The sequence below is a fragment of the Petromyzon marinus genome, chromosome 12, assembly GCF_048934315.1.
Source record: "Petromyzon marinus isolate PM22_M1 ecotype Great Lakes invasive population chromosome 12, UKy_Petmar_22M1.pri1.0, whole genome shotgun sequence".
NCBI lineage: Eukaryota > Metazoa > Chordata > Hyperoartia > Petromyzontiformes > Petromyzontidae > Petromyzon > Petromyzon marinus.
In genome coordinates this window covers 15,960,950-15,988,463 of record NC_133678.1, presented here as the reverse complement: position 1 = coordinate 15,988,463, position 27,514 = coordinate 15,960,950, and the positions used below count along the sequence as shown (strand labels likewise).

At 49.0% G+C, this 27,514-nt stretch overlaps 1 protein-coding gene across 4 annotated transcripts in view; it reads right to left on the bottom strand.

The window, feature by feature from the left end:
* MEP1B (meprin A subunit beta) overlaps nt 1-9,254 on the bottom strand; it is a 52,635-nt gene extending 43,381 nt beyond the window's left edge. The window contains exon 1 of one of the 4 annotated variants that reach the window (XM_032952587.2): nt 6,579-9,254. In XM_032952587.2, coding sequence (XP_032808478.2) covers nt 6,579-6,638 — 60 coding nt within the window. In that variant the 5' untranslated portion in view covers nt 6,639-9,254. Of the gene's footprint in view, nt 1-894; nt 3,394-6,578 lie in introns of those variants that run through there. The other 3 variants (XM_076066693.1, XM_076066690.1, XM_076066692.1) reach the window with 3 other exon arrangements.
* Between the last annotated feature and the right edge of the window lie 18,260 nt (nt 9,255-27,514).

Sequence of the window (27,514 nt, the reverse complement as noted above, 5' to 3'; positions counted from 1 at the left end):
CTTCTAAGTGTCCAGCCATCTGGCCTGAAGTCTCCCTTTGGGCGCAGACCTCAAAATCACATCTACTGTGAGCCCAGTTGCATAAACCTCCCACATGGTTGTGAGATTTTAACAACCCCGCCTGATATACAGAAGGTTGTGGGTTCTATCCCGACCCTAACGCCTGCTGTATATTTGGAGTTTGCATGTTCTCCCTATGGTCGTGTGGATTTTTTTGTCCGGGCGCTCCGTTTTTACACGCTTTCTTTTAACTAACTCTGTCTGTTGTTGTTGTCGCCTGTATCGTCAAATCTTGTAACTCAATTTTAACCTACTTCCGAAGTGTGGTATCGACTGCAAACTTGGTATACTTATGTCATACTGAATGCAATACTATATTCAAAAATAAAAAATATATTTTTAAACATTATTTTGTATATGTTACATTTCGGCTTGGGTCTAATTGTCCAGTCAACTGACGTTGGCTGTAATTGGCCACGGTCCCTTACGTTATGGCAAGCTCCGGGTCCACTTCCTAGAGTCGTGGAATTCTGCCATTATTAGTACATTTCATAAAATCATTTTTTTAAAGTTTTTTTTATATTACTTATTTCCTTCCACATTTAGAATCAACATCACGTGTTTAGAGTATTTAGCTGCTATACATTTCCACATGATCAGCCACTTCGTTGAGCAATCATTTGTGGCCAGGTCGCTTCTGATAAAGGGCTATATAGCTCAGTGGGCGTTACCTGGTAAAATTAAAATAGTTTTAACCTTACAACACCATCCCTATCAATGGACGCTCAGTTTCACACAATATTTAACCATTGTTGAATGAAAAAAGCTACATTTAAATAATCTGAAAGCCATTTTAAGTACAGTATATGAAATGTCCTTTATCATATATCTTACCATACATCTTGTAACCGCTGTTTTTAATGATGAAGATACTTTGGAATCTGGAGTGTATCCACTTTGCTGTACTGTCGTGGAGTGTATTCGGGCATTCATCAGTCTACAGAACACTGATTTGTGTAATCATGGTGAATGGCACTGTTCTGCCCCACGGAAGATATGGGGGTGTGTTTACACAGGAACTTCCTGATATGACGGTGTTGAGCTTTGTCACATGACCAGGAAGTTACGAGTTAAGGGTCTCTAAATCACGAGGCCAGGCAGGGGTGTCAGCCATTACAAAGAGTACAAAATCGAGACAATTAGCGTCTCAGTGAAGACGGGTGCATCTGTTCACTGTCGGACTTTAAGAAGCAGTGTCTGTAAGTTCGTGTATGTTCTTATAATAGTGTAAATGCTGTTATAATGTTAGGATTGCCGTTATAATGCTGTAAATGCCTTTATAATGCTGTTGTATTGTTATGATTAATATGGGCCTAGTTAACAACGAAGCCTGCCACTTGCATTATTGCGAAAGTTATTTGTAATTGGATAAGTCGAGCCAGACTCGTGCCCATATATCTTTCATGCGTTCTTGAGAGCAAGAATGAAGAAGTATCTCATCCACAGTTAAGTGTTATATGCAGCACTGTAAATTTAGGCTGCAGTCTGGTGATTACATAAAGTGACCTTATTTAACACAGTAGCTTATTCTCTTGTACAGCTATTCAGTGCTAATGTAGGTGCCTTGTACATCCAGGACCTATTGTTGAGATTCATGTTATCTAAGACAATGCTATGATGCTGCAATGTTCATTCATTGTATTGATGTTGCAAGTATTAACAGATGCTATATTTTGTGCTGATTTTTCATCAGTTTTACCTCGTTCTATTCATTAAATACGTTGGAGTCGGATGTTCACCCTGGTTCTGAAGGTTTATTGAATGTGAGGTTAACTACTCAGATAGTGGTGCAACGCAGCACACAGCGAGGCCAAGACAGACACTTTCTACACTGCTATTACAGTGAGGGAAAAAAGTATTTGTTCCCCTGCTGATTTTGTACGTTTGCCCACTGACAAAGAAATGATCAATCTATAATTTAAATGGTAGGTTTATTTGAACAGTGAGGGACAGAATAACAACAACAAAATCCAGAAAAACGCATGTTAAAAATGTTCTAAATTGATTTGCATTTTAATGAGGGAAATAAGTATTTGACCCCCTCTCAATCAGAAAGATTACTGGCTCCCAGGTGTCTTATCAGGTAACGAGCTGAGATTAGGAGCACACTTAAAGGGAGTGCTCCTAATCTCAGCTTGTTACCTGTATAAAAGACACCTGTCCACAGAAGCAATCAATCAGATTCCAAACTCTCCACCATAGCCAAGACCAAAGAGCTCTCCAAGGATGTCAGGGACAAGATTGTAGACCTACACAAGGCTCGAATGGTCTACAAGACCATTCTTGTCAATCTCCCTCGGCCTGGGGCTCCATGCAAGATCTCACCTCCTGGAGTTGCAATGATAATAAGAATGGTGAGGAATCAGCCCAGAACTACACGGGAGGATCTTGTCAATGATCTCAAGGCAGCTGGGACCATAGTCACCAAGAAAACAATTGGTAACACACTACACCATGAAGGACTGAAATCCTGCAGCGCCCGCAAGGTCCCCCTGCTCAAGAAAGTACATATACATGCCCGTCTGAAGTTTGCCAATGAACATCTGAATGATTCAGAGGACAACTGGGTGAAAGTGTTGTGGTCAGATGAGACCAAAATGGAGCTCTTTGGCATCAACTCAACTTGCCGTGTTTGGAGGAGGAGGAATGCTGCCTATAACCCCAAAAACACCATCCCCACCGTCAAACATGGAGGTGGAAACATTATGCTTTGGGGGTGTTTTTCTGCTAAGGGGACAGGACAACTTCACCGCATCAAAGGGACGATGGACGGGGCCATGTACCATCAAATCTTGGGTGAGAACCTCCTTAACTCAGCCAGAGCATTGAAAATGGGTCGTGGATGGGTATTCCAGCATGACAATGACCCAAAACACACGGCCAAGGCAACAAAGGAGTGGCTCAAGAAGAAGCACATTAAGGTCCTGGAGTGGCCTAGCCAGTCTCCAGACCTTAATCCCATAGAAAATCTGTGGAGGGAGCTGAAGGTTCGAGTTGCCAAACGTCAGCCTCGAAACCTTAATGACTTGGAGAAGATCTGCAAAGAGGAGTGGGACAAAATCCCTCCTGAGATGTGTGCAAACCTGGTGGCCAACTACAAGAAACGTCTGACCTCTGTGATTGCCAACAAGGGTTTTGCCACCAAGTATTTAGTCATGTTTTGCAGAGGGGTCAAATACTTATTTCCCTCATTAAAATGCAAATCAATTTATAACATTTTTGACATGCGTTTTTCTGGATTTTGTTGTTATTCTGTCTCTCACTGTTCAAATAAACCTACCATTAAAATTATAGACTGAGCATTTCTTTGTCAGTGGGCAAACGTACAAAATCAGCAGGGGATCAATTACTTTTTTCCCCTCACTGTATGTGTCTATCGTTTGTATTTTGGGGTACAAAAAAGTTTCGCCTTTTATGATTTTACACTCACATAAAGAGGACAACACACAGCTCGTAAAGACATACATCGACAAACTCCTACCACAGCAAATCTGGTGATGGGACCGGGCTGCTTATCTGAAGATGCAAGAGAGACTTTGCCTTTTGACTTTGCTACAAAGCGTGGGACGACCTCCAGGGCCCGCAACTCTCCCCCAGCCCCTAATCTCCCGCCCCCCTCTACCTGTGCACCCCCCCTGCCGCCCTCGCATTCACGTAAAGAGGAGACAAAAAGCTCTCATAGACAGAGCTGTGAGTGTTCCGTACAATTTGACGATTTGTGATGGCGGTGGTGTTTGCGTTTCTGTCTGAGTCCGCGCCGATCCGAGCGAGTTGGGTAGCACCCGGGCTCCATCTGTCGAGCGGTGAACAAGAGGCGGCCTTTGTTACGGAGACGTGTCGCGTTACTGAACACAACTTCAATGTTGTCTGCCTCGCGACACATAAAGGCAATGGTGATGTCAGCAATTGAGACGTCAAAAGGACGTGAAGTTACAAATAGAGAGAGATCGAATGATAGGAACCACAAAGCAGCATATTGTGGGAAAAAAATCGAAAAATGTTTCTCCATCTGTGTGAGCCTGCCATCTATTAATTCCCCACACTCTATGCCCGACACAAACAACGTGATTCAATTGGTTCCTCGCATTGTACAAATGTCCCTCTACTCACTCCACTGCAGTGTTGATATTCGTTAACAAAAAAACCCATATATACAGAAAAGAGAAGATGAGAGAAAGATAGCCAGGCAAGATTTAAATGTAGTGCCTAACTGATATGCACACTAACGTTAAAGTGCTCTGGGTGTGACCTCTACCGCAGGTGTATTGATCGTTGCAATTGATCGTTGTGCTGTTCGCCTTTTGCCTGTTCTCTGATCTAACACTGGCTATACTAGGCCATAAAGAAGGCTGTCTCAGGTATAGGCCAATCAGTTTCGAAGACAATGCCTATATTATCAGAGCATGTTTTTTGCATGTTTTGTTACACGTGTGGTTAGTGCAGACTTGATGCCTTGTAAAAAGTATATTTAGTGTTTGAACATCTGACCACCTGTTTTATACTGGCTAAAAAAAAGGTCCCATAGACAAAACGCGTGCCGTGCGCTTGGTGATTTGTAAAGATCCCGCGATGTCGTTCACAAGAGTAGGTGTCGCGGTCAAAATTACTCAACTGGAATGTAAATAGAAATGATCGCTTCCAACTGCAAAACGTGGCAACACCACCTAATAAGAGTCATGAGACTCGGTGAGGCTTCCCCGATTCAGGAAGCCACTGGGAGCTATGCACTTTTAAATGAACTAGATTGAAAACTGCTTTTTGTGTTTAGTTTGTTGTCCTTTCCCCGCACCTCCGATTAGGGGCCGTCTATAAATAACGTCACGCGATTTTGGACGATTTTTGACCCCCCCCCCCCCTTCATCACACGGTGTCACAAAAAGTCAGACCTCCCTCAAATATGACGTCACAAAGCTCTGCCTCCCCCCCCCTCCCCAAAAAACATGCTTCAAATCGCTTTAAACTATTGTCATTGTAGTGCGTATTTAATGTGGTGCTGCACTCTGATGTAAGAGAAAACATTTATGAAAACGTCTATTTAATTAAATAGAATGTGTTATCTATATTTAAAGTTGTGCATTTTGATGTGGAGTTTGCGTGTCTCTCTCTCCGAGGTCGGGTCGATTTTTCTCCGGGTCCTCCGGTTTTTCCCTCCACATTTATAATCAAAATGCGTTCAGAGTATTTGGCTGCTATACATTTCCACACGATAAGCCACTTCCTTGAGCTAACATTTATGGTCATGTTGCTTCTGAAAGAGCTATATAGCTCAGTGGGCCTTAACTGAGAGAATAAAAAAAAGTTTTAATATAGACTCACCTTTGAGGAAAGAGTGACACCAGGTGACCCAGGGGACAGAAAACGCCTGAGCCAGCACCACTAAGAACCTGGGGTCGAACCCAGGAAAACAACCTGTGATTACCATTATTATTTTAGATGTTTCGCCTGGAAAACCCCTTGAGCTGGAAAGTCTCGTGTGCAAGGGCAATGCAGCGATTCTCCCATAGAAAACGCACAGCGGCACGCTATCAAAAGTGTACAATCTACAACGTACGCAGTTTGCATTCGTACAATAAGTATCAGTACATTAAGAGGAGCAATCTCCGTCTGTTTCCATCTGTACGGACATCGAGTGTTTCCCCATCGCGCAAGGTGTGGGATTTTTCGGGTACCACGGCTTCCTCCCACTTGCAAAATAAACACAACTCATCATCTACTGGAGCTGAAAACATCTTAAAATGAAACACCAATGCAGGGGCAGGACTTCCTGAAAAATAGTTATTGGACTCGGTGTGGCTTTCCTGAGTAAATAAATAATAACATTAAGTATCCCCTCCAGTCAAAAAATCCTACAGTCTATTATAGCCTTAATAGACTGTAGGATCACCTATGAAGGCCGGCACGGCACACGAGGAGGTGGGTGGCCAGCACCACGCCCAACAGCTTTTGTCTCCCCAGTGGTGATGTGTACACACCGCACTGGGTGCTCATTTGAGGCTGAGTCAACATAAAGGAGGCCCAGTACCGGTTCAGATAATTGCAATTGGTGTTGGCCGTGAGCGGGAATCGAACTCGTAGCACAGCACGCTAACCGCTATACTACCGCTCCCCCAGGTTGAACACACCATTCTGACTCATCTAAAATAGACACGTAAATAAAGCCGTACACCCCGCCGGTCCGTGTGGAACGCACTCCACCAGCTGCCAGCGCTGCAGTTACTGTGCGCGCGCGAGAGTTTTAAATCGGAGAGGTTTAACAACGGTGAGAGGGGCAATCGTCGCTCTGTCACCAAAAGCACAGCTGTTGTGATGGTGTCGGCCAAGGCACTAATTCCGTACAAATATTTTAACACGCGATAAATTATCTTCAAAATGCCGGTGTGGTTGATCTGTGATGACCGCTGTGTTACGAGACATCTCTTGAGAGTACGAGTGCAGGTGAGAGGAGAGGTCTCCCAAGGTGTCTGCAAGAAGTAACGCAACATGAAAATCGGCGTCGCTGTGGAGAATGTCAAACGTACCATAAGCCGACGTCCTGCGGATGTCCACGAAAGCAGCCACTCGCTCGATTGTATAATCATCCGTCGGCCTGTGGGACATCATCCCGGTCGTTCTATGTAAAGTCCCTTCCCAGTGACGATGACGGATGGAACTGTTTGGCAGGAGCAGTAGCTCCGATGGCTGTTATTTGATATTGCGATGGCAGCCGACTTGACGAAGCACTTCTCTGTTGACTGGACACTCCTGCTGGGTCGCACGCACGCGGTGAATGCGAACGGAGGTCGAAGGGTGGCAGTGGGAGAGACGTGGTGGTGGTGGTGCGTGGGAGGGCTCGTGTCGAGGACGGGAGAAGAACAGAGCTGGCCTGAGGATAGGATCATTCACACACGAGGCCGTGGCGGCGATGGTTGTGGTGTCATCATCACGGAATAAGTCCGACCGTAACAACGCGTCCGTGTGTTGTTCAAGGTAGCCGCACAGAACCACAGTCGAGTGTGATCACAGTGACAACACAATGGATGCGAAAGTGATGGCACAGACGTTGAGTGCAGTCATCTTAACGATCGCGGTGGTCTGTAACTCGGAGGGGAATTTTGGCATCACGAAAGGAACTAACGTGACCACAGGTAAGATATTTTTCGTTAACCATAATAATGATATCAATATCTTCATGAGGGTTCTTATTGAATTTATGAGCAATTTTGTTCCTATTAAACATGTTTAATACATGGGGGCGCCAAGGTGGCGAGATGTTATCTCTCACACCTGGTATGGAGGATGTTGTGGGTTCAATTTCGACGCCTGTATATATGTAGATTGCATGTTCTCCCCGTGGTCGCGTGGATTTTCCTCCAGGTCTTCTGGGTTTTCCCTTCACATTTAGAATCAGCATCACACGTTTAGAGAATTTGGCTGCTATACATTTCCACGTGATGAGCCACTTCATTGAGCTTCCATTTGTGGCCAGGTAGCTGCTGAAAAAGAACTGCATAGCTCAGTGGGCCTTACCTGGCAAGTAAATAGTTTAATCTTGATTTGAAGCTTTCGTGACTACAGGAATCCATACTCTTTGGTTCTTTCGGTAAAGTCACGTAGGTATAAAATAAATAAATCACGACGTTCCGATCGCAACACAAGCGGTCATCAGATGGAAAAAATATAATCCAGCAGTGGAACTGCTGAACCAGCGAGAGAGCTGTTAAAACAAGAGGTTATAGATGTGGCGATGGGCAAGCAAGCGGGGTCTGAGCTGGAAAGGAATTCCATCCCCGGACGCAAGCACGTCAGTTGTGTTAATGGGGGATTAAGGAGGGAGAGAGATTAGGGAGGGAGGGATTAGGGAGGGATATTAGCATGAATTAACTTCCGTCGCCGCATAAGAGTATCATTCCCGCATATGCGCACAACAGCAGTGTTAATGAGAGATTAGCACCGTGTGAGTGCAATCCAAGGACGTACACATGAGAGTGCAATCCAAAGAGAGAGATACAGAGTCGGAAAAACAGCTGACATAGGCAAACATCACAGTCAGTTAAGACTTTACCTGGTTAAGAACGTCCTTCCAATGATTGCTCAGTTTGTACCCATCTTCTCGGTTGAAGTTGTGTCTGTGTTTATATATCTGGATGGCTTCATGAACACATCTCTGAAGATAGCCGGCAGGTTTGCAGAGTACCTCCGTCTTGGAAAAATCAATTTCGTGTGAGCCCACAGCGTTAAAACAATGATCAGCAACGGCAGAGGTATTGGTCCTACCGTGTTTCAAATTCGCCTTGTGTTCACGAACGTGGTTCGAGACATGTCGTTTCGTTTCCCCAATGTAACTGCTGCCACAACCACAACTTAGTTTGTAGACACCATTGTATTGCATGTCAGGAATCACATCCTTTACAGATGGGATTAAATCACGGATTTTGTGTACTGTGTTGAAACGAACCTGGATCTTGTGTTTGTTTAAGATTTTGGAAATATTTTTGGTAACCCCTGCTATGTATGGCAAAGTGATGGTTTTGGATAGTTTAGTTTAGTTTGAATACGAACATGCTCCAGAGTTTGGGCATAATTAGGCAATCAAACCCGAAAGACAAAGGCTTCAAAAGCCAAAGTGATGTCCAGCTCAAACGAACATCGAGGCAGTGCTCAGCTCCTGTTTACAGCCCTGAGCCAGTGGAGGGAATTCCATATTCCTATGCCGTAGGGGAGTCTATCCATCGTATAACTGCTGTTGACTTAGGCACAAAGTGGTAGGAATTGTATCTAACCCAAAGGAAAGGATGATGGGCTAAGTCAACCAAAGTCAACTCAACCAGGATTTGAACTCAACCTTCTGATTGTGAGCCACTCTCTCCATTGCCGAGCCATCCTGCCTGTTAAATAAAAAGTCTCGAGTAAGAAAATGTAGATGGGAATTGTAAGACTAATTGTCACCTTGATTTTATATTTTGCCAGGTGAGGGTACTATTTTCTATTGTCTTTTCTTTAATCGTGTGATCCAAAATAAATTTTAAATATAATGTCGATTTGAAGTTTTCGTGACTGCAGGGATCCATACTCTTTGGTGCTTTCGGTAAAGTCACGTATGTAATAAAATAACAAATTAAATCACGACGTTTCAATTACAACACTAGCAATCATCAGGTGGGAAAACCACAGCAAGAAAACTTTTTACTGAAGTGGGAGAGAGATGCCGTGGTAAGAGGTAGTAGTACCCGGCAGATATGACCTATCATATCTGCCGGGTACTACGACTCTATTTTGTTCCCCTCTGCAATCCCAGCTCTCTCGGCCTCCCAGTCCCAGCCCCGCCCACTCCCCCCCCCCCCAGCCTCGCGTCCCTCTCCTGGCGTCCACGCAGCGCTTCCCCTCCCCCTACCCCATACCCTCACCCCTCCCTCTACCCCCTTGTTCCTCCCCCTTTCTTACCTATATAACCTCTTACCACGGCAACTCTCTCTCACTTCAGCAAACAAGATTTATGGCTGTGGTTTTCCCACCTGATGATGATTGCTTGTGTTGCAATCGAAACGTCGTGATTTAATTCATTTTATATCTACGTGACTTTACTGAAAGAGCCAAAGAGTATGAAGTCTAATAATAGGGTTTTTCCCCTTTTGGTACTGGCAAAGGAGGTCTAATGATGTAGATGCTCACCCCGAGCCCTCAATACTTTGATAGTGCATTGTCTTTGAGCTGTACGCCTTTTTGCGTCATCTGGTCGAGCACCAATTGGGTCGAGGCTCAAAAGAAAGCCGTCCCTTGGTGTGGACCAATCAGTTTTAAGGACAATGCATATATTATCATAGTATGTTTTTTGTTTGCATTTTGACTGCAGATATTGTGGTTAATGCAGACATGAATCCTTGTAAAAAGGTTTCAGTTTTGTTGCCAGAAAAAAGGGGAAAACCCCTATTATTATATTTTGGTACTGGCATAGGAGGTCTCATGAAGTATGAAGTCTGTTTATATGTAAAATTAGTTGTCAGTTCATCCAGTTTCTTGCACGCATCCTATTGCATCTCTTTGCTCTCTTGCGTTGGTGATAACTGCTGTTCATTAATTTTCCATGCATTTGAAGCACAGCACAGGTAAAATAGTATTTCAGAATACACGTTTCATGACTGTATGTAGTTTGTCTGAGATTTGTTTTTGCTAAGCGCCCGAAACTCCATGTAAATAGAGCCGTGGCGAGGCACTAAATAAATAACTCCGACTACCGAGTTGAGATATTTACGATTCTCACACCGTAGCTGTCGGGAGTCCGTGGGCCATTTGCCAATGAGGTGACAGAAAAGTACCGCGTCGCGACACCGTGCGCAAACTATCATCATCATCCTCCACTCCTGCCACCCGACCACAGATGCCAACTCCTGGACAGTCCGGGTCAAACCCGGATGGATAGGTGGCATCCCTTACTCTAAATTTATACTCTATTCTTGAGTATGATGGCAGCAATATGGTGAGTAGCTAAACAACAATAACATTACATTTTGATTTAAAGCTTTAGTCACTGCAGGGATTCATATTCTTGGTTCTAATAAACAATTAAACATTTTGATTTAAAGCTTTCGTGACTGCAGTGATTCATATTCTTGGTTCTTTCGGTAAAGTCACGTTGAAGGGAAATAATAAAATATATTATATATAAATATATATAAACCAAATATATAAAAAACATATTGTTTCCCTTCTACGTGACTTTACCGAAAGAACCAAGAATAACAATAACATTAATTTGAAACTCATTAGGTGTCCTTTGACAATGTCTGAAGAGATCCTGTGTAAAAAGGACAGAGATAATGAAAGAAAACACGGGTAGCAAGATAAGATTCAGAGAGGCACAACGCGAATTAGAAGAAAAATGCCAGTGTCAAGGTCTGCTAGCCACGACGAGAGGGCTTCAGGAGAGAAAAAGAGTTCGTGTCGCGATATTTCAATAGGCCATGCCGGCCAGAGAATCTAACGTTTAAATTTTGACTTGAAGCTTTCGTGACTGCAGGAATTAATATTCTTTCGGCCTTTCGGTAAAGTCGCGTAGATAGGTTCAAAAAATAAAACCAAAACAAAACACAAGCGATCGTCATCGGGTGTTGCAATCAAAACGTCGTGTAGTTTTTGTTGAGTTTACCGAAAGACCCAAAGAATAATCTAACGTTTGTTGCCCGTTTCACCACCACCTCTACCCCCCCCCCCCCCCGGTGGCGTGCCAGCGATCCCGCCGCCGACGCTGGCGGGCCACCACGTGTGCTCGCGCGAGCAGCAGTACAACGGCACGCGCACGGTGGCCGTGACGGCAGTGGCGGTGAGGGTGCAGGCCCCCTGCGTGTACGGCTGGTTCTGGCGCCTGTGCTACAAGCTCACGTACCGCACGGCGTACACCCTGCAGGACTACCAGGGCAGCCGCAACGTGTCCGAGTGCTGCCTGGGCTACGAGCAGCTGGGGAGCCAGTGCGTGACGCCGCCACTGCGTAAGGGAAGCACCGCAAGCAAGGTCGTGCAATCTGAAGTCAACAGGCAAAATAACGCAGGCTGGCAATCCGCAAGAACGTGCTGACACTTGTAAGGAACACTCAGCCCCTGTGCATTGTGCAAACAAAACCATCGGCCAGTTCATTAAGAACTGCACTTGTCCGTAAGTCACCATCGAAATAGACGCCAGCGGCGGACAGTCAGATAGTTTGTACACCACGACTATGACCACGCGAGTACAGTAGGTCCCAACAAACATCTCACTGACTCAGGCGCCGATGCATAGGCGTTGTGTGAACATGGTGGATACGGGCACACGGTCTTCTTCAGCATTCGCAGAAGGCTGCGTTACTGATGGGACGTGTAAACAAAAAAAATTATGATCAATTTAATGCAGAGGGACAGGTATATGAAGGAGATGTTTCCTTTGTATTATTAGCTTATTTATTTTATAATATGCCTGTTTGAAATGTGTTCACACGAGGGACCAAACAATGCAAAGTGAATGTGCTAATTGTTTATTTTAACAGGTAAGACCATCTGAGCCAGGTCGCTTTTTAAGAAAAAAATGATAGCTCAACGAAGTGGCTTATCGCGTGGAATTTTATAGCAGCCAAATACTCTAAACGCGCGATGTTGATTCTAAACATGGAGTGAAAACCGGAAGGACCCAGGGAAAAATCCACGCGGCCATGGGGAGAGAGACAAGCAAAATCCAAATATACAGCAGGGGTCAGGGTCGGGATCGATGCCCACGAGGTAGTTGACATCTCCTCGCCAGTGTTAATGAAAAGCAAGGTGGCGATGGGCCCAAAGTATAAAGTTCCCTATCAGTGCATGCGGCCTGCCGAGACAGACTGATCGGACACGTTGGACAGCGGCCAAGAATGTGGAACAAAAGATGAAAAGTGTGCAGAGAAGCGAGGGGAAATCCGTGGTGGGAATAACATTGCGAGACAGAGAGAGGTGGGGGGAAACGGGGATTAGAGAACATTCGCACGTAAGGGAAGTCACATTGACTTACAAAAGCACTTACAGTACTTTCCCACGACTATACGTTAAAGATGAATGTTTATACCTCAACATATCATATTCACGTTAAATTAACGCAGCATTTGCAATATAAAAGAGCAATTTGTAAATCCCCGTGTAAAAGAGTAACGTCGTCATGACTCTGAGCAATGCAATCGACTAAAAGCTCTTATACTGGTAGGAACCTCCTGGTTACACCACCAGCCCACAGGGGATTATTGTGTCCGTCCGTCGTGCATCCAAAAATGGGAGGGGTGGGGCTGGGTGGAGAGGGGAGGGTGGGGAGGGGCTGGGTGGGGAGGGAGGGAGGGGCTGGGTGGGGAGGGAGGGTGGGGAGGGGAGGGGCTGGGTGGGGAGGGGAGTTTGGGGAGGGGCCGGGTGGGGAGGGTGGGACCTACTCACGCCGGCTTGTGCCCGCCCTCACAGTCGGGCATATTTGCTGAATACACCACGCCGCAGTTGACCCTGGCCATTGACCGAGCAACCCAACGTTCCTACCAGCTCCCTCCGCAGGAATGTGTTTGTTTTGCATACCTGTCAACCCATACGGTGCACACATGTTCTTGTACAGGGAAATTGTTTTGAGGGAAAACAAATAATGGAGAGGGGGTGGGGGGGTTTGGTAAATTTGTTTGTGTTTTTCCTTGTGATGGGACTTTGTAGGATGAACTTTCAGATTTTATGAGCGCAATAAGCTCTGAATTGGTCTGTATTAAGATAGGTACTGATAATGGGTTGACAGGTATTGTTTTGGAGGCACAGATGGGATTACAATTCTCAGGCGTAAATAACAATTTGGGTGAGTTGAATATTTTCTTGAGCTTTTGCAATTGATGGTTCTCACACACAGATGAAATCTTTTTGATAAACCCGATTTTATATATACATACGGGACTGCACATATCCTCGTGTACTTTTGCTTTAACATCTGTGCGACTGCAGAAGACTCGGTGGCGCTGAAGAAGGTCAGCGCCACGACATCGTCTGCTCACGGTGCCACTGCGTGGGGCGACACTCAGACTCAAGGCCCCTCCGCCTCCGCGTCCTCTTCACGGAGGCCGCCAGCTCTACCGCAAACCCTGCCCACGCAATCGCTCATCTACAGGCAGCAGCAGCTGCTGTGGCTTTCACGCACTCAACAGCAGCAACGCTCGGCTGGGCCATGGAACCCACAGTCACCCTCGGTGCCCGCTATTGGCGCCGCGTTAATCGCACAACCTTCCGTCGACACCCCGCGCGCAACGAGCCTCGGTCCTTCGCGCACACCGGCAGTGCAATCGCAGAGCCCTCAAATACCTCACAGCACCCGCGGGGACCCAGCACTGCCATCGCATAGCCCTCAGAGTACTCACAGGGCCCCATCACCGCCTTCACCAGACCCTCAGAATACCCACAGATACCCATCACTGCCTTCACAAGACCCTCAGAGTACCCACAAGGACCCATCACTGCCTTCACAAGACCCTCAGAGTACCCACAGAGACCCATCACTGCCTTCACAAGACCCTCAGAGTACCCACAGAGACCCAGCACTGCCTTCACAAGACCCTCAGAGTACTCACAGGGCCCCATCACCGCCTTCACAAGACCCTCAGAGTACCCACAGGGACCCATCACTGTCTTCACAAGACCCTCAGAGTACCCACAAGGACCCATCACTGCCTTCACAAGACCCTCAGAGTACCCACAGGGACCCATCACTGCCTTCACAAGACCCTCAGAGTACCCACAGAGTCCCATCACTGCCTTCACAAGGCCCTCAAAGTACCCACAGAGACCCATCACTGCCTTCACAAGGCCCTCAGAGTACCCACAGGGACCCATCACCGCCTTCACAAGGCCTTCAGAGTACCCACAGAGACCCATCACCGCCTTCACAAGACCCTCAGAGTACCCACAGAGACCCATCACTGCCTTCACAAGGCCTTCAGAGTACCCACAGAGACCCATCACCGCCTTCACAAGACCCTCAGAGTACCCACAGAGACCCATCATTGCATTCACAAGACCCTCAGAGTACCCACAGAGACCCATCACTGTCTTCACAAGACCCTCAGAGTACCCACAGAGACCCATCACTGCCTTCACAAAGCCCTCAGAGTACCCACAGGGACCCATCACCGCCTTCACAAGACCATCAGAGTACCCACAAAGACCCATCACTGCCTTCACAAGACCCTCAGAGTACCCACAGAGACCCATCACTGCCTTCACAAGACCCTCAGAGTACCCACAGAGTCCCATCACTGCCTTCACAAAGCCCTCAGAGTACCCACAGGGACCCATCACCGCCTTCACAAGACCCTCAGAGTACCCACAGGGACCCATCACTGCCTTCAAAAGACCCTCAGAGTACCCACAGAGACCCATCACTGCCTTCACAAGACCCTCAGAGTACCCACAGAGACCCATCACTGCCTTCACAAGACCCTCAGAGTACCCACAGAGACCCATCACTGCCTTCACAAGCCCCTCAGAGTACACACAGGGACCCATCACTGCCTTCACAAGACCCTCAGAGTACCCACAGAGACCCATCACTGCCTTCACAAGACCCTCAGAGTACCCACAGAGACCCATCACTGCCTTCACAAGACCCTCAGAGTACCCACAGAGACCCATCACTGCCTTCACAAGACCCTCAGAGTACCCACAGGGACCCATCACTGCCTTCACAAGACCCTCAGAGTACCCACAGAGACCCATTACTGCCTTCACAAGACCCTCAGAGTACCCACAGAGACCCATCACTGCCTTCACAAGATCCTCAGAGTACCCACAGAGACCCATCACTGCCTTCACAAGGCCCTCAGAGTACCCACAGTCATCCATCACTGCCTTCACAAGACCCTCAGAGTACTCACAGGGCCCCATCACCGCCTTCACAAGACCCTCAGAGTACCCACAGGGACCCATCACTGTCTTCACAAGACCCTCAGAGTACCCACAGAGACCCATCACTGCCTTCACAAGACCCTCAGAGTACTCACAGAGACCCATCACTGCCTTCACAAGGCCCTCAGAGTACCCACAGAGACCCATCACCGCCTTCACAAGACCCTCAGAGTACCCACAGAGACCCATCACTGTCTTCACAAGGCCCTCAGAGTACCCACAGAGACTCATCACTGTCTTCACAAGACCCTCAGAGTACCCACAGAGACCCATCACTGCCTTCACAAGGCCCTCAGAGTACCCACAGAGACCCATCACTGTCTTCACAATACCCTCAGAGTACCCACAGAGACCCATCACTGCCTTCACAAGGCCCTCAGAGTACCCACAGGGACCCATCACTGCCTTCACAAGACCCTCAGAGTACCCACAGAGACCCATCACTACCTTCACAAGGCCCTCAGAGTACCCACAGGGACCCATCACTGCCTTCACAAGACCCTCAGAGTACCCACAGAGACCCATCACTGCCTTCACAAGATCCTCAGAGTACCCACAGAGACCCATCACTGCCTTCACAAGACCCTCAGAGTACCCACAGAGACCCATCACTGCCTTCACAAGACCCTCAGAGTACCCACAGAGACCCATCACTGCCTTCACAAGACCCTCAGAGTACCCACAGAGACCCATCACTGCCTTCACAAGACCCTCAGAGTACCCACAGAGACCCATCACTGCTTTTACAAGAGCCTCAGAGTACCCACAGAGACCCATCACTGCCTTCACAAGACCCTCAGAGTACCCACAAGGACCCATCACTGCCTTCACAAGACCCTCAGAGTACTCACAAGGCCCCATCACCGCCTTCACAAGACCCTCAGAGTACCCACAGGGCCCCATCACTGCCTTCACAAGGCCCTCAGAGTACCCACAGGGACCCATCACTGCCTTCACAAGACCCTCAGAGTACCCACAGAGACCCATCACTGCCTTCACAAGACCCTCAGAGTACTCACAAGGCCCCATCACCGCCTTCACAAGACCCTCAAAGTACCCACAGGGCCCCATCACTGCCTTCACAAGGCCCTCAGAGTACCCACAGGGACCCATCACTGCCTTCACAAGACCCTCAGAGTACCCACAGAGACCCATCACTGCCTTCACAAGACCCTCAGAGTACCCACAGAGACCCATCACTGCCTTCACAAGACCCTCAGATTACCCACAGAGACCCATCACTGCCTTCACAAGACCCTCAGAGTACCCACAGAGACCCATCACTGCCTTCACAAGGCCCTCAGAGTACCCACAGTGATCCATCACTGCCTTCACAAGACCCTCAGAGTACTCACAGGGCCCCATCACCGCCTTCACAAGACCCTCAGAGTACTCACAGGGCCCCATCACTGCCTTCACAAGGCCCTCAGAGTACCCACAGAGACCCATCACCGCCTTCACAAGACCCTCAGAGTACCCACAGGGACCCATCACTGCCTTCACAAGACCCTCAGAGTACCCACAGAGTCCCATCACTGCCTTCACAAGACCCTCAGAGTACCCACAGAGACCCATCACTGCCTTCACAAGACCCTCAGAGTATCCACAGGGACCCATCACTGCCTTCACAAGGCCCTCAGAGTACCCACAGAGACCCATCACTGTCTTCACAAGACCCTCAGAGTACCCACAGAGACCCATCACTGCCTTCACAAGGCCCTCAGAGTACCCAAAGAGACCCATCACTGTCTTCCCAACACCCTCAGAGTACCCACAGAGACCCATCACTGCCTTCACAAGGCCCTCAGAGTACCCACAGGGACCCATCACTGCCTTCAGAAGACCCTCAGAGTACCCACAGAGACCCATCACTGCCTTCACAAGGCCCTCAGAGTACCCACAGAGACCCATCACTGTCTTCAAAAGACCCTCAGATTACCCACAGAGACCCATCACTGCCTTCACAAGACCCTCAGAGTACCCACAGAGACCCTTCACTGCCTTCACAAGACCCTCAGAGTACCCACAGGGACCCATCACTGCCATCACAAGACCCTCAGAGTACCCACAGAGACCCATCACTGCCTTCACAAGACCCTCAGAGTACCCACAGAGACCCATCACTGCCTTCACAAGACCCTCAGAGTACCCACAGAGACCCATCACTGCCTTCACAAGACCCTCAGAGTACCCACAGAGACCCATCACTGCCTTCACAAGACCCTCAGAGTACCCACAGAGACCCATCACTGCTTTTACAAGAGCCTCAGAGTACCCACAGAGACCCATCACTGCCTTCACAAGACCCTCAGAGTACCCACAAGGACCCATCACTGCCTTCACAAGACCCTCAGAGTACTCACAAGGCCCCATCACCGCCTTCACAAGACCCTCAGAGTACCCACAGAGACCCATCACTGCCTTCACAAGACCCTCAGAGTACCCACAGAGACGTTTCACTGCCTTCACAAGACCCTCAGAGTACCCACAGGGACCCATCACTGCCATCACAAGACCCTCAGAGTACCCACAGAGACCCATCACTGCCTTCACAAGACCCTCAGAGTACCCACAGAGACCCATCACTGCCTTCACAAGACCCTCAGAGTACCCACAGAGACCCATCACTGCCTTCACAAGACCCTCAGAGTACCCACAGAGACCCATCACTGCCTTCACAAGACCCTCAGAGTACCCACAGAGACCCATCACTGCTTTTACAAGAGCCTCAGAGTACCCACAGAGACCCATCACTGCCTTCACAAGACCCTCAGAGTACCCACAAGGACCCATCACTGCCTTCAAAAGACCCTCAGAGTACTCGCAAGGCCCCATCACCGCCTTCACAAGACCCTCAGAGTACCCACAGGGCCCCATCACTGCCTTCACAAGACCCTCAGAGTACCCACAGGGACCCATCACTCCCATCACAAGACCCTCAGAGTACCCACAGAGACCCATCACTGCCTTCACAAGACCCTCAGAGTACCCACAGAGACCCATCACTGCCTTCACAAGACCCTCAGAGTACCCACAGAGACCCATCACTGCCTTCACAAGACCCTCAGAGTACCCACAGAGACCCATCACTGCCTTCACAAGACCCTCAGAGTACCCACAGAGACCCATCACTGCTTTTACAAGAGCCTCAGAGTACCCACAGAGACCCATCACTGCCTTCACAAGACCCTCAGAGTACCCACAAGGACCCATCACTGCCTTCACAAGACCCTCAGAGTACTCACAAGGCCCCATCACCGCCTTCACAAGACCCTCAGAGTACCCACAGGGCCCCATCACTGCCTTCACAAGGCCCTCAGAGTACCCACAGGGACCCATCACTGCCTTCACAAGACCCTCAGAGTACCCACAGAGACCCATCACTGCCTTCACAAGACCCTCAGAGTACTCACAAGGCCCCATCACCGCCTTCACAAGACCCTCAAAGTACCCACAGGGCCCCATCACTGCCTTCACAAGGCCCTCAGAGTACCCACAGGGACCCATCACTGCCTTCACAAGACCCTCAGAGTACCCACAGAGACCCATCACTGCCTTCACAAGACCCTCAGAGTACCCACAGAGACCCATCACTGCCTTCACAAGACCCTCAGATTACCCACAGAGACCCATCACTGCCTTCACAAGACCCTCAGAGTACCCACAGAGACCCTTCACTGCCTTCACAAGACCCTCAGAGTACCCACAGGGACCCATCACTGCCATCACAAGACCCTCAGAGTACCCACAGAGACCCATCACTGCCTTCACAAGACCCTCAGAGTACCCACAGAGACCCATCACTGCCTTCACAAGACCCTCAGAGTACCCACAGAGACCCATCACTGCCTTCACAAGACCCTCAGAGTACCCACAGAGACCCATCACTGCCTTCACAAGACCCTCAGAGTACCCACAGAGACCCATCACTGCCTTCACAAGACCCTCAGAGTACCCACAGAGACCCATCACTGCTTTTACAAGAGCCTCAGAGTACCCACAGAGACCCATCACTGCCTTCACAAGACCCTCAGAGTACCCACAAGGACCCATCACTGCCTTCACAAGACCCTCAGAGTACTCACAAGGCCCCATCACCGCCTTCACAAGACCCTCAGAGTACCCACAGAGACCCATCACTGCCTTCACAAGACCCTCAGAGTACCCACAGAGACCCTTCACTGCCTTCACAAGACCCTCAGAGTACCCACAGGGACCCATCACTGCCATCACAAGACCCTCAGAGTACCCACAGAGACCCATCACTGCCTTCACAAGACCCTCAGAGTACCCACAGAGACCCATCACTGCCTTCACAAGACCCTCAGAGTACCCACAGAGACCCATCACTGCCTTCACAAGACCCTCAGAGTACCCACAGAGACCCATCACTGCCTTCACAAGACCCTCAGAGTACCCACAGAGACCCATCACTGCTTTTACAAGTGCCTCAGAGTACCCACAGAGACCCATCACTGCCTTCACAAGACCCTCAGAGTACTCACAAGGCCCCATCACCGCCTTCACAAGACCCTCAGAGTACCCACAGGGCCCCATCACTGCCTTCACAAGGCCCTCAGAGTACCCACAGGGACCCATCACTGCCTTCACAAGACCCTCAGAGTACCCACAGAGACCCATCACTGTCTTCACAAGACCCTCAGAGTACCCACAGAGACCCATCACTGCCTTCACAAGACCCTCAGAGTACCCACAGAGACCCATCACTGCCTTCACAATACCCTCAGAGTACCCACAAGGACCCATCACTGCCTTCACAAGACCCTCAGAGTACCCACAGGGACCCATCACCGCCTTCAGAAGACCCTCAGAGTACCCACAGAGACCCATCACTGCCTTCACAAGACCCTCAGAGTACCCACAGAGACCCATCACTGCCTTCACAAGACCCTCAGAGTACCCACAGGGACCCATCACTGTCTTCACAAGACCATCACAGTACCCACAGGGACCCATCACTGCCTTCACAACGCCCTCAGAGTACCCACAGAGACCCATCACTGTCTTCACAAGACCCTCAGAGTACCCACAGAGACCCATCACTGCCTTCACAAGACCCTCAGAGTACCCACAGGGACCCATCACTGCCTTCACAAGACCCTCAGAGTACTCACAGGGCCCCATCACCGCCTTCACAAGACCCTCAGAGTACCCACAGAGACCCATCACTGCCTTCACAAGACCCTCAGAGTACCCACAGAGACCCATCACTGCCTTCACAAGACCCTCAGAGTACCCACAGAGACCCATCACTGTCTTCACAAGACCCTCAGAGTACCCACAGAGACCCATCACTGCCTTCACAAGACCCTCAGAGTACCCACAGGGACCCATCACTGCCTTCACAAGACCCTCAGAGTACCCACAGAGACCCATCACTGCCTTCACAAGACCCTCAGAGTACCCACAGAGACCCATCACTGCCTTCACAAGACCCTCAGAGTACCCACAGAGACCCATCACTGCTTTTACAAGAGCCTCAGAGTACCCACAGAGACCCATCACTGCCTTCACAAGACCCTCAGAGTACCCACAAGGACCCATCACTGCCTTCACAAGACCCTCAGAGTACCCACAGAGACCCATCACTGTCTTCACAAGGCCCTCAGAGTACCCTCAGGGACCCATTACTGCCTTCACAAGACCCTCAGAGTACCCACAGGGACCAATCACTGCCTTCACAAGACCCTCAGAGTACTCACAGAGACCCATCACTGCCTTCACAAGACCCTCAGAGTACCCACAGGGACCCATCACTGTCTTCACAAGACCATCACAGTACCCACAGGGACCCATCACTGCCTTCACAACGCCCTCAGAGTACCCACAGAGACCCATCACTGCCTTCACAAGACCCTCAGAGTACCCACAGGGACCCATCACTGCCTTCACAAGACCCTCAGAGTACACACAGGGACCCATCACTGCCTTCACAAGACCCTCAGAGTACCCACATAGACCCATCACTGCCTTCACAAGACCCTCACAGGACCCACAGAGACCCATCACTGCCTTCACAAGACCCTCAGAGTACCCACAGGGCCCCATCACCGCCTTCACAAGACCCTCAGAGTACCCCCAGGGACCCATCACCGCCTTCACAAGACCCTCAGAGTACCCACAGAGACCCATCACTGTCTTCACAAGGCCCTCAGAGTACCCACAGAGACCCATCACTGCCTTCACAAGGCCCTCAGAGTACCCACAGAGACCCATCACTGTCTTCACAAGGCCCTCAGAGTACCCACAGAGACCCATCACTGCCTTCACAAGGCCCTCAGAGTGCCCACAGAGGCCCATCACTGTCTTCACAAGGCCCTCAGAGTACCCACAGGGACCCATCACTGCCTTCACAAGACCCTCAGAGTACTCACAGAGACCCATCACTGCCTTCACAAGACCCTCAGAGTACCCACAGGGACCCATCACTGTCTTCACAAGACCCTCAGAGTACCCACAGGGACCCATCACCCCCTTCACAAGGCCCTCACAGTACCCACAGAGACCCATCACTGTCTTCACAAGACCCTCGGAGTACCCACAGAGACCCATCACTGTCTTCACAAGACCCTCAGAGTACCCACAGGGACCCATCACTGCCTTCACAAGACCCTCAGAGTACCCACAGAGACCCATCACTGCCTTCACAAGACCCTCAGAGGACCCACAGAGACCCATCAGTGCCTTCACAAGACCCTCAGAGTACCCACAGGGACCCATCACTGTCTTCACAAGACCTTCAGAGTACCCACAGGGACCCGTCACTGCCTTCACAAAGCCCTCAGAGTACCCACAGAGACCCATCACTGCCTCCACCTCCTCGTCCTCCTCCTCTGCCGGGCACGGGCGGCTCCCACGCCCCGCACGTCCCCTCCAGCTCGCGAGTCACGCCGGCCGCCTTGGGATCAACTGGGCCGCCCAAAGGAGAAGTTCGGGTGCCCGCAGTGCTCATGGGGAGCAGCGCCGCGTCCCCACTAGGTGAGGTCAGGGACGGGGTCACGCTACATCTCGCTTGCGACAAGCTAGGGCCACCTGTGTCGGCTTGCCTCTTGAGTGCCTTGGGCTCTGTGGGTAAACCGGACACATGTGAAATAGCTTCGAAGCTCATCGGATTCCTCCAGCGTAAATAAATAATCAGATTCTGAAATCACTGGGGGGAAATGGCTCATCAATGTTGAGTGAAGAAAGGTGACGTTTTTTTAAATTCTAATTCTACATGCCAGGGTTACGAGACATCGCTGGATGTTTTGCGATTTGAAGTTCTTCAGACACGGGGAGAGCTGGCGCCCAAGTGACACTTGTGATGACTTTGTAACAATGCGGTCACTGGATTAGGAGAGAAAGAGAGAGTTGGCCGTGGTGTGGTGCGGCGAATCAGGATTGGAGGTGGTGCACTCGATGGTATTGAGATCCATTATCGAGGTTTTTTGGGTTAGATCGCATAAATATATTAATGCGTCCTGCTTTGTTCCTTAAATAGAGGGATATATGTGATGGCGTCACTTGTGAGCCCTTCACGTGCGAAGTGGGGGAGGGGCATTAATGAATGCATATAAATTACAATGATGGGTATCCAGTCATTTTGTAATTAACGTGCATTATACATGCACATTGTTATTGTACCTCCTGTCGTGTGCACTAATATAGCAGTGCCTGTTATTGTCTGCTCACAGGCAGTCCCCATTGACGTATGGTCACCTGTATAGGCATGCATTTAAACAATGGAGCACTCCGCCAGTAGCTATCCGAATGTTTGCAAGAATTTTTATTTCTCTCAATTTTGATAGATTATCTAATTAGTCATAGCCAGTAGAAACTAGTTTTGCATAGAACTTCAACGTTATCAAAATCAAAAGAGTGTCCTTGTTGGCTTGTTGGCACGCTTGTTTTGCCACTGCCGACAGTTGTATTTGGGATTATTTAATATTTCTTTGGTGTTCTTTTAGTTTCATGCTGATCATTCGTCCTGTCTGCCCAACATAGCATCTAGCTCAAAAGCAATTAATCCGGTACACACCTTCTGTTGATAGTTTCGGTAATACATCTTTAGCACTAGATATTAGTTTCCAAATCTGACTCGGATGTTTTGTTTCTCCAAAAATCTGGCTAGTTTATCAGTTACTCGTGGGATGTACGGTATATTAATAGTTTTAAATACTTGGTCAGTTTCAACACTCGTGTTATTTTATTTGGTGTTGGCATTCAGTGCCCTGTTTATTTGTGTATCATTGTAACCGTTCAATTGCAGCACTTCTTTAACATGTTTAATTTCACTTCTCAGACTATCACCATCTGACACTTTCTTAGCCTGATTTATGAGCATCTTGATGAGAGAGGATTTCTGTGCAGGGTAATGGTATGACTCTGTATTCAGATAGTCGTCAGTGTGTATTTTATTTCGGTTAACGCTGTGTTATTTTGCCATTTCGGCTGTGATAGCATACTATCCAGAAATGGGAGAGTTCTGTTAACTTCCACTGCCATGGTAAACTGGATGGATGGGTTTTGCGAGTTTATATGATTTATAAATTCGTTAAGTGTATTTTTGCCATGTGGCCAGACCACCAATGTCTTATCCACATATCTAAACCAAGTAGAGGGTTTTATTGTGCTTGAAGCTATTGCTTTTGCTTAAAAATCTTCCATGTACAAATTCGCAATCACTGGAGACAAAGTAGAGGCCATTGCTGCTCCTTCCTTTTGTTTATATAAATTACCTTTCCACAAGAAGTAGGTGCTCTTTAGACAGTGTTCAGCTAGTCGTGGGATATCTTTGGCTAAACCTGTGTTTGTTACCAGAGTATCGATTAATTTAATTGATTTGTTGACCGGGACCCTTGTGAACAGGAAGTCACATGAAAACGTCTGAGAATATCATTAGGGTTAAGCTTAATATCTTTAATTATATTTACGAGATGTTCTGAGTTTACAATTAACAAAGAGGTTCTACCGATGTAGGGCTTAATTTGTTTATTTACGCATTGTGCTAATTAGTATGTAGCAAAGCCTATTATACTATGGGTCTTAATGGGACATCAAGTTTGTGAATCTTTGGTTGCCCATAACGTCTAAGTGGTTTTGACGCCCTTGGTTTGATCAGATATTGCTCTTCCTTGGGAATTGATGACTTGGCAATGATTGCCGTTGTTTTACGTCCCAAGGAGTTGGTTGGGTCTCATTTAATTTTAAGATAGGTATCTTCATCGAGGCAATCTTTGATTTTATTATCGTAGGTTTTCCCCTTGAATCTGGACACACTGTGGCCACACGACTCAAACCACATCAACCGGCCCCCTCCATGGTTGCGGACAATGCAACCAGGCCCTGTCCCCCGGCGACCAATCGCACAGGGAAACACGGGCGCATTTGAGCCTCTCGTTGGCCAACTGTTTGGCCCGAGAGTTAACATTGGCAGCTTCCCGCGCCTTGGAAAGTTTGGCGAGCGTGAACCGAATTGAATCAGAAATTTTGGACACCTTCGGGATGGGCACGGCTTGTAACTGCACATCGATGGGAGGATCATACTCCTTCCCATACATCAAAAAGAAGGGAGAGTAGCCGGTGGACGCGTGAGGGGTCATCCTATAAGCGGCGAGAACCGCAGGAATATGAAAATCCCAATCGACCTGTAACTCGCTGACCAAATGACTCAACATGGAGGTCAGAGTCCGGTGTAGGCGTTCGACCATGCCATCCGTTTACGGGTGGTACGGCAACGTGCATACCTTTTTCGTCCCCAGCAAATCGCACACCTCACGCAGCAGCTTGGACGAAATTTTCTTGCCTCAATCCTTCAAGAGGTGCTTAGGGGCACCCTTACCCAGAACATAGCCATTGAGGAACGCCTCGGTAATAGTCACTGACAATTGATTCGGGAGCGGCCAGGCCATAGGCCAGCGTGAGAAATACTCAACGCCCACAAGCAAGTACCTATTTCCATGCGCGGAAACAGGAAACGGCCCGAGAATATCGAGGGCAACAATGTCATTTACACGCGACACCTGGATGGATTGAAGCGGAGGGCAACAGGATCTCGCTGGCGGCATCCGCCAGGCACATTGCACGCATCCCTTAAGCAGATCCTTGACGTCGGAGGCCATGGCCGGCCGTTAATAATCCAATTTAAGAGCGGCCAGCATATTTTGCAACAACCGTTTATGCACAGCCCAAACAATCTCACCACGCAGGGAGGTAGGGACAACAATGGCATAATGGCGCAATCCTCCATCCTAGTACATGAGCAGGCCCCCCGCAGGACGAATGAGGCAACACCCCACGAAGCTGTGCCATCGGCGGTCTCCCTGACACGCCAGCGCAACTTAAGGAGGGATGCATCCTCCACCTGTCGGCGTCCCCACACCTCGTAGTCCAACCACAAAATCGCATCCCGTGCAGCAGAGACGTTGCCCGTCCCTGCCATCGTGTTCACGGCGGAAGCAACGAGAGGGGAGGGGGAGGTCGAGCCGGCCGATCGACAATGACCCGAACCCAAAAAACAAACACACTCTCCGCCCACTGGCAATCGCGAAAGGGCATCGGCATTCGTATGGTGAGAACCCTTACGATAGGTGACATTGAATGAAAAATCCTGCAGGATTTTGAGCCAGCATGACAATTGACCAGAGGGTTGGTCCACACGCAGCGTGTACTGGAGCGCCACGTGATCGGAGCGCATCTTGAAGTGTCACCCGTACAAGTATGGCCGATATTGTTGCACAAAAACCACAATGGCCAGTAGCTCCCGACGTGTTACACAGTACCGCTGCTCGGCCGGAGACAGCACCCTGCTGCCATACCCGACCACGTGCTCCACGCCATTTACAACTTGGGATAACACCTCACCAATGCCGGTATTACCAAAACAAACGGCAACGAAAAGTCGAGATAACGCAGGGGAGGGGCGTTAATCAGCCCATCATGAATAGAGCGGAACACAGCTACCTCCTCCCCCTCATTATATTTTTGGCCCTTGTCAAGGCGTGGAGAGGTTTAGCTATAGACACGACAAATCGATGATAATAAGAGGCAAAGCCAATAAAACTGCACACCTCGCTGGCCGAGGTGGGGGTCAGCCAAGTCCGAACGCAAGCAGTTTTCTCCGGGTCTGTCACGATTCTTGATTCGCTGACTATATGGGCCAAGTATCGAACAGATTTTTGGGGCAGGTGACATTTTTGGGGCTTGAATTTAAGGTCGGCCGCACGCATCTTAACGAAAACAGCCCACAGGCAATCCAAATGCTCATCGAACGTGTGACCGAAAACAATGACGTAATCCGAGTAGATTAGGCACGAATCCCACTGGAGGCCCACAAAAACCAATTCCATCAAATGCTGAAAAGTGGCCGGCGCAGAAACTCGAACAACCCCTGTGGTGTTCGAAAAGCCATCTTGGGCCTTGAGGCCTCGTCAAGCGGAAACTACCAAAAGCCCGACAAAAGGTCAAGGGTGGAAAAGAACCATGCGCCCGCCAGAGCGTCCAATGAATCGTTCATACGAGGCAAGGGGTATGCATTCGCAACAGAAACCTTGTTAAGTTTGCGGAAATCGACACAAAACTGCAAACTGCCGTCGTGCTTCTTAATAAGGACGATCGGAGCACCCCATGGACTTGTGGACGGCGAGATGATATCCACGGCCAAAATTTCATCAACCGCCGCATGAACATGTTCTTTTTCGGCCGGACTCAGGCGGTAAGGATTCTGCCGAATGGTGGCAGCATTTCCCGTGACGATATGGTGGCTCAACAGGGACGTGCGACCGATATCAAATTTACTTTTACTAAAAATGTCCGAAAACTCCCGCAGGAGCGCTCTCAGTTTCCCCATTTGTCCCGTGGATAAATCGCTGCATTCCAAGTACAGCCTATCCATCCCTCATCCACATCCCGAAGTCCGTGAGTCCGAACGCCGACCCCAACATTTCCAAAGACATCCGCCTCCGGACACACCGGAGACGCATGTACGATCATGGAACCCTCCTGAATGACCGTAGTGTCCGACCCGGCATTAACGACTTGGATAAACGGTGCCTGGTCCCGGGAG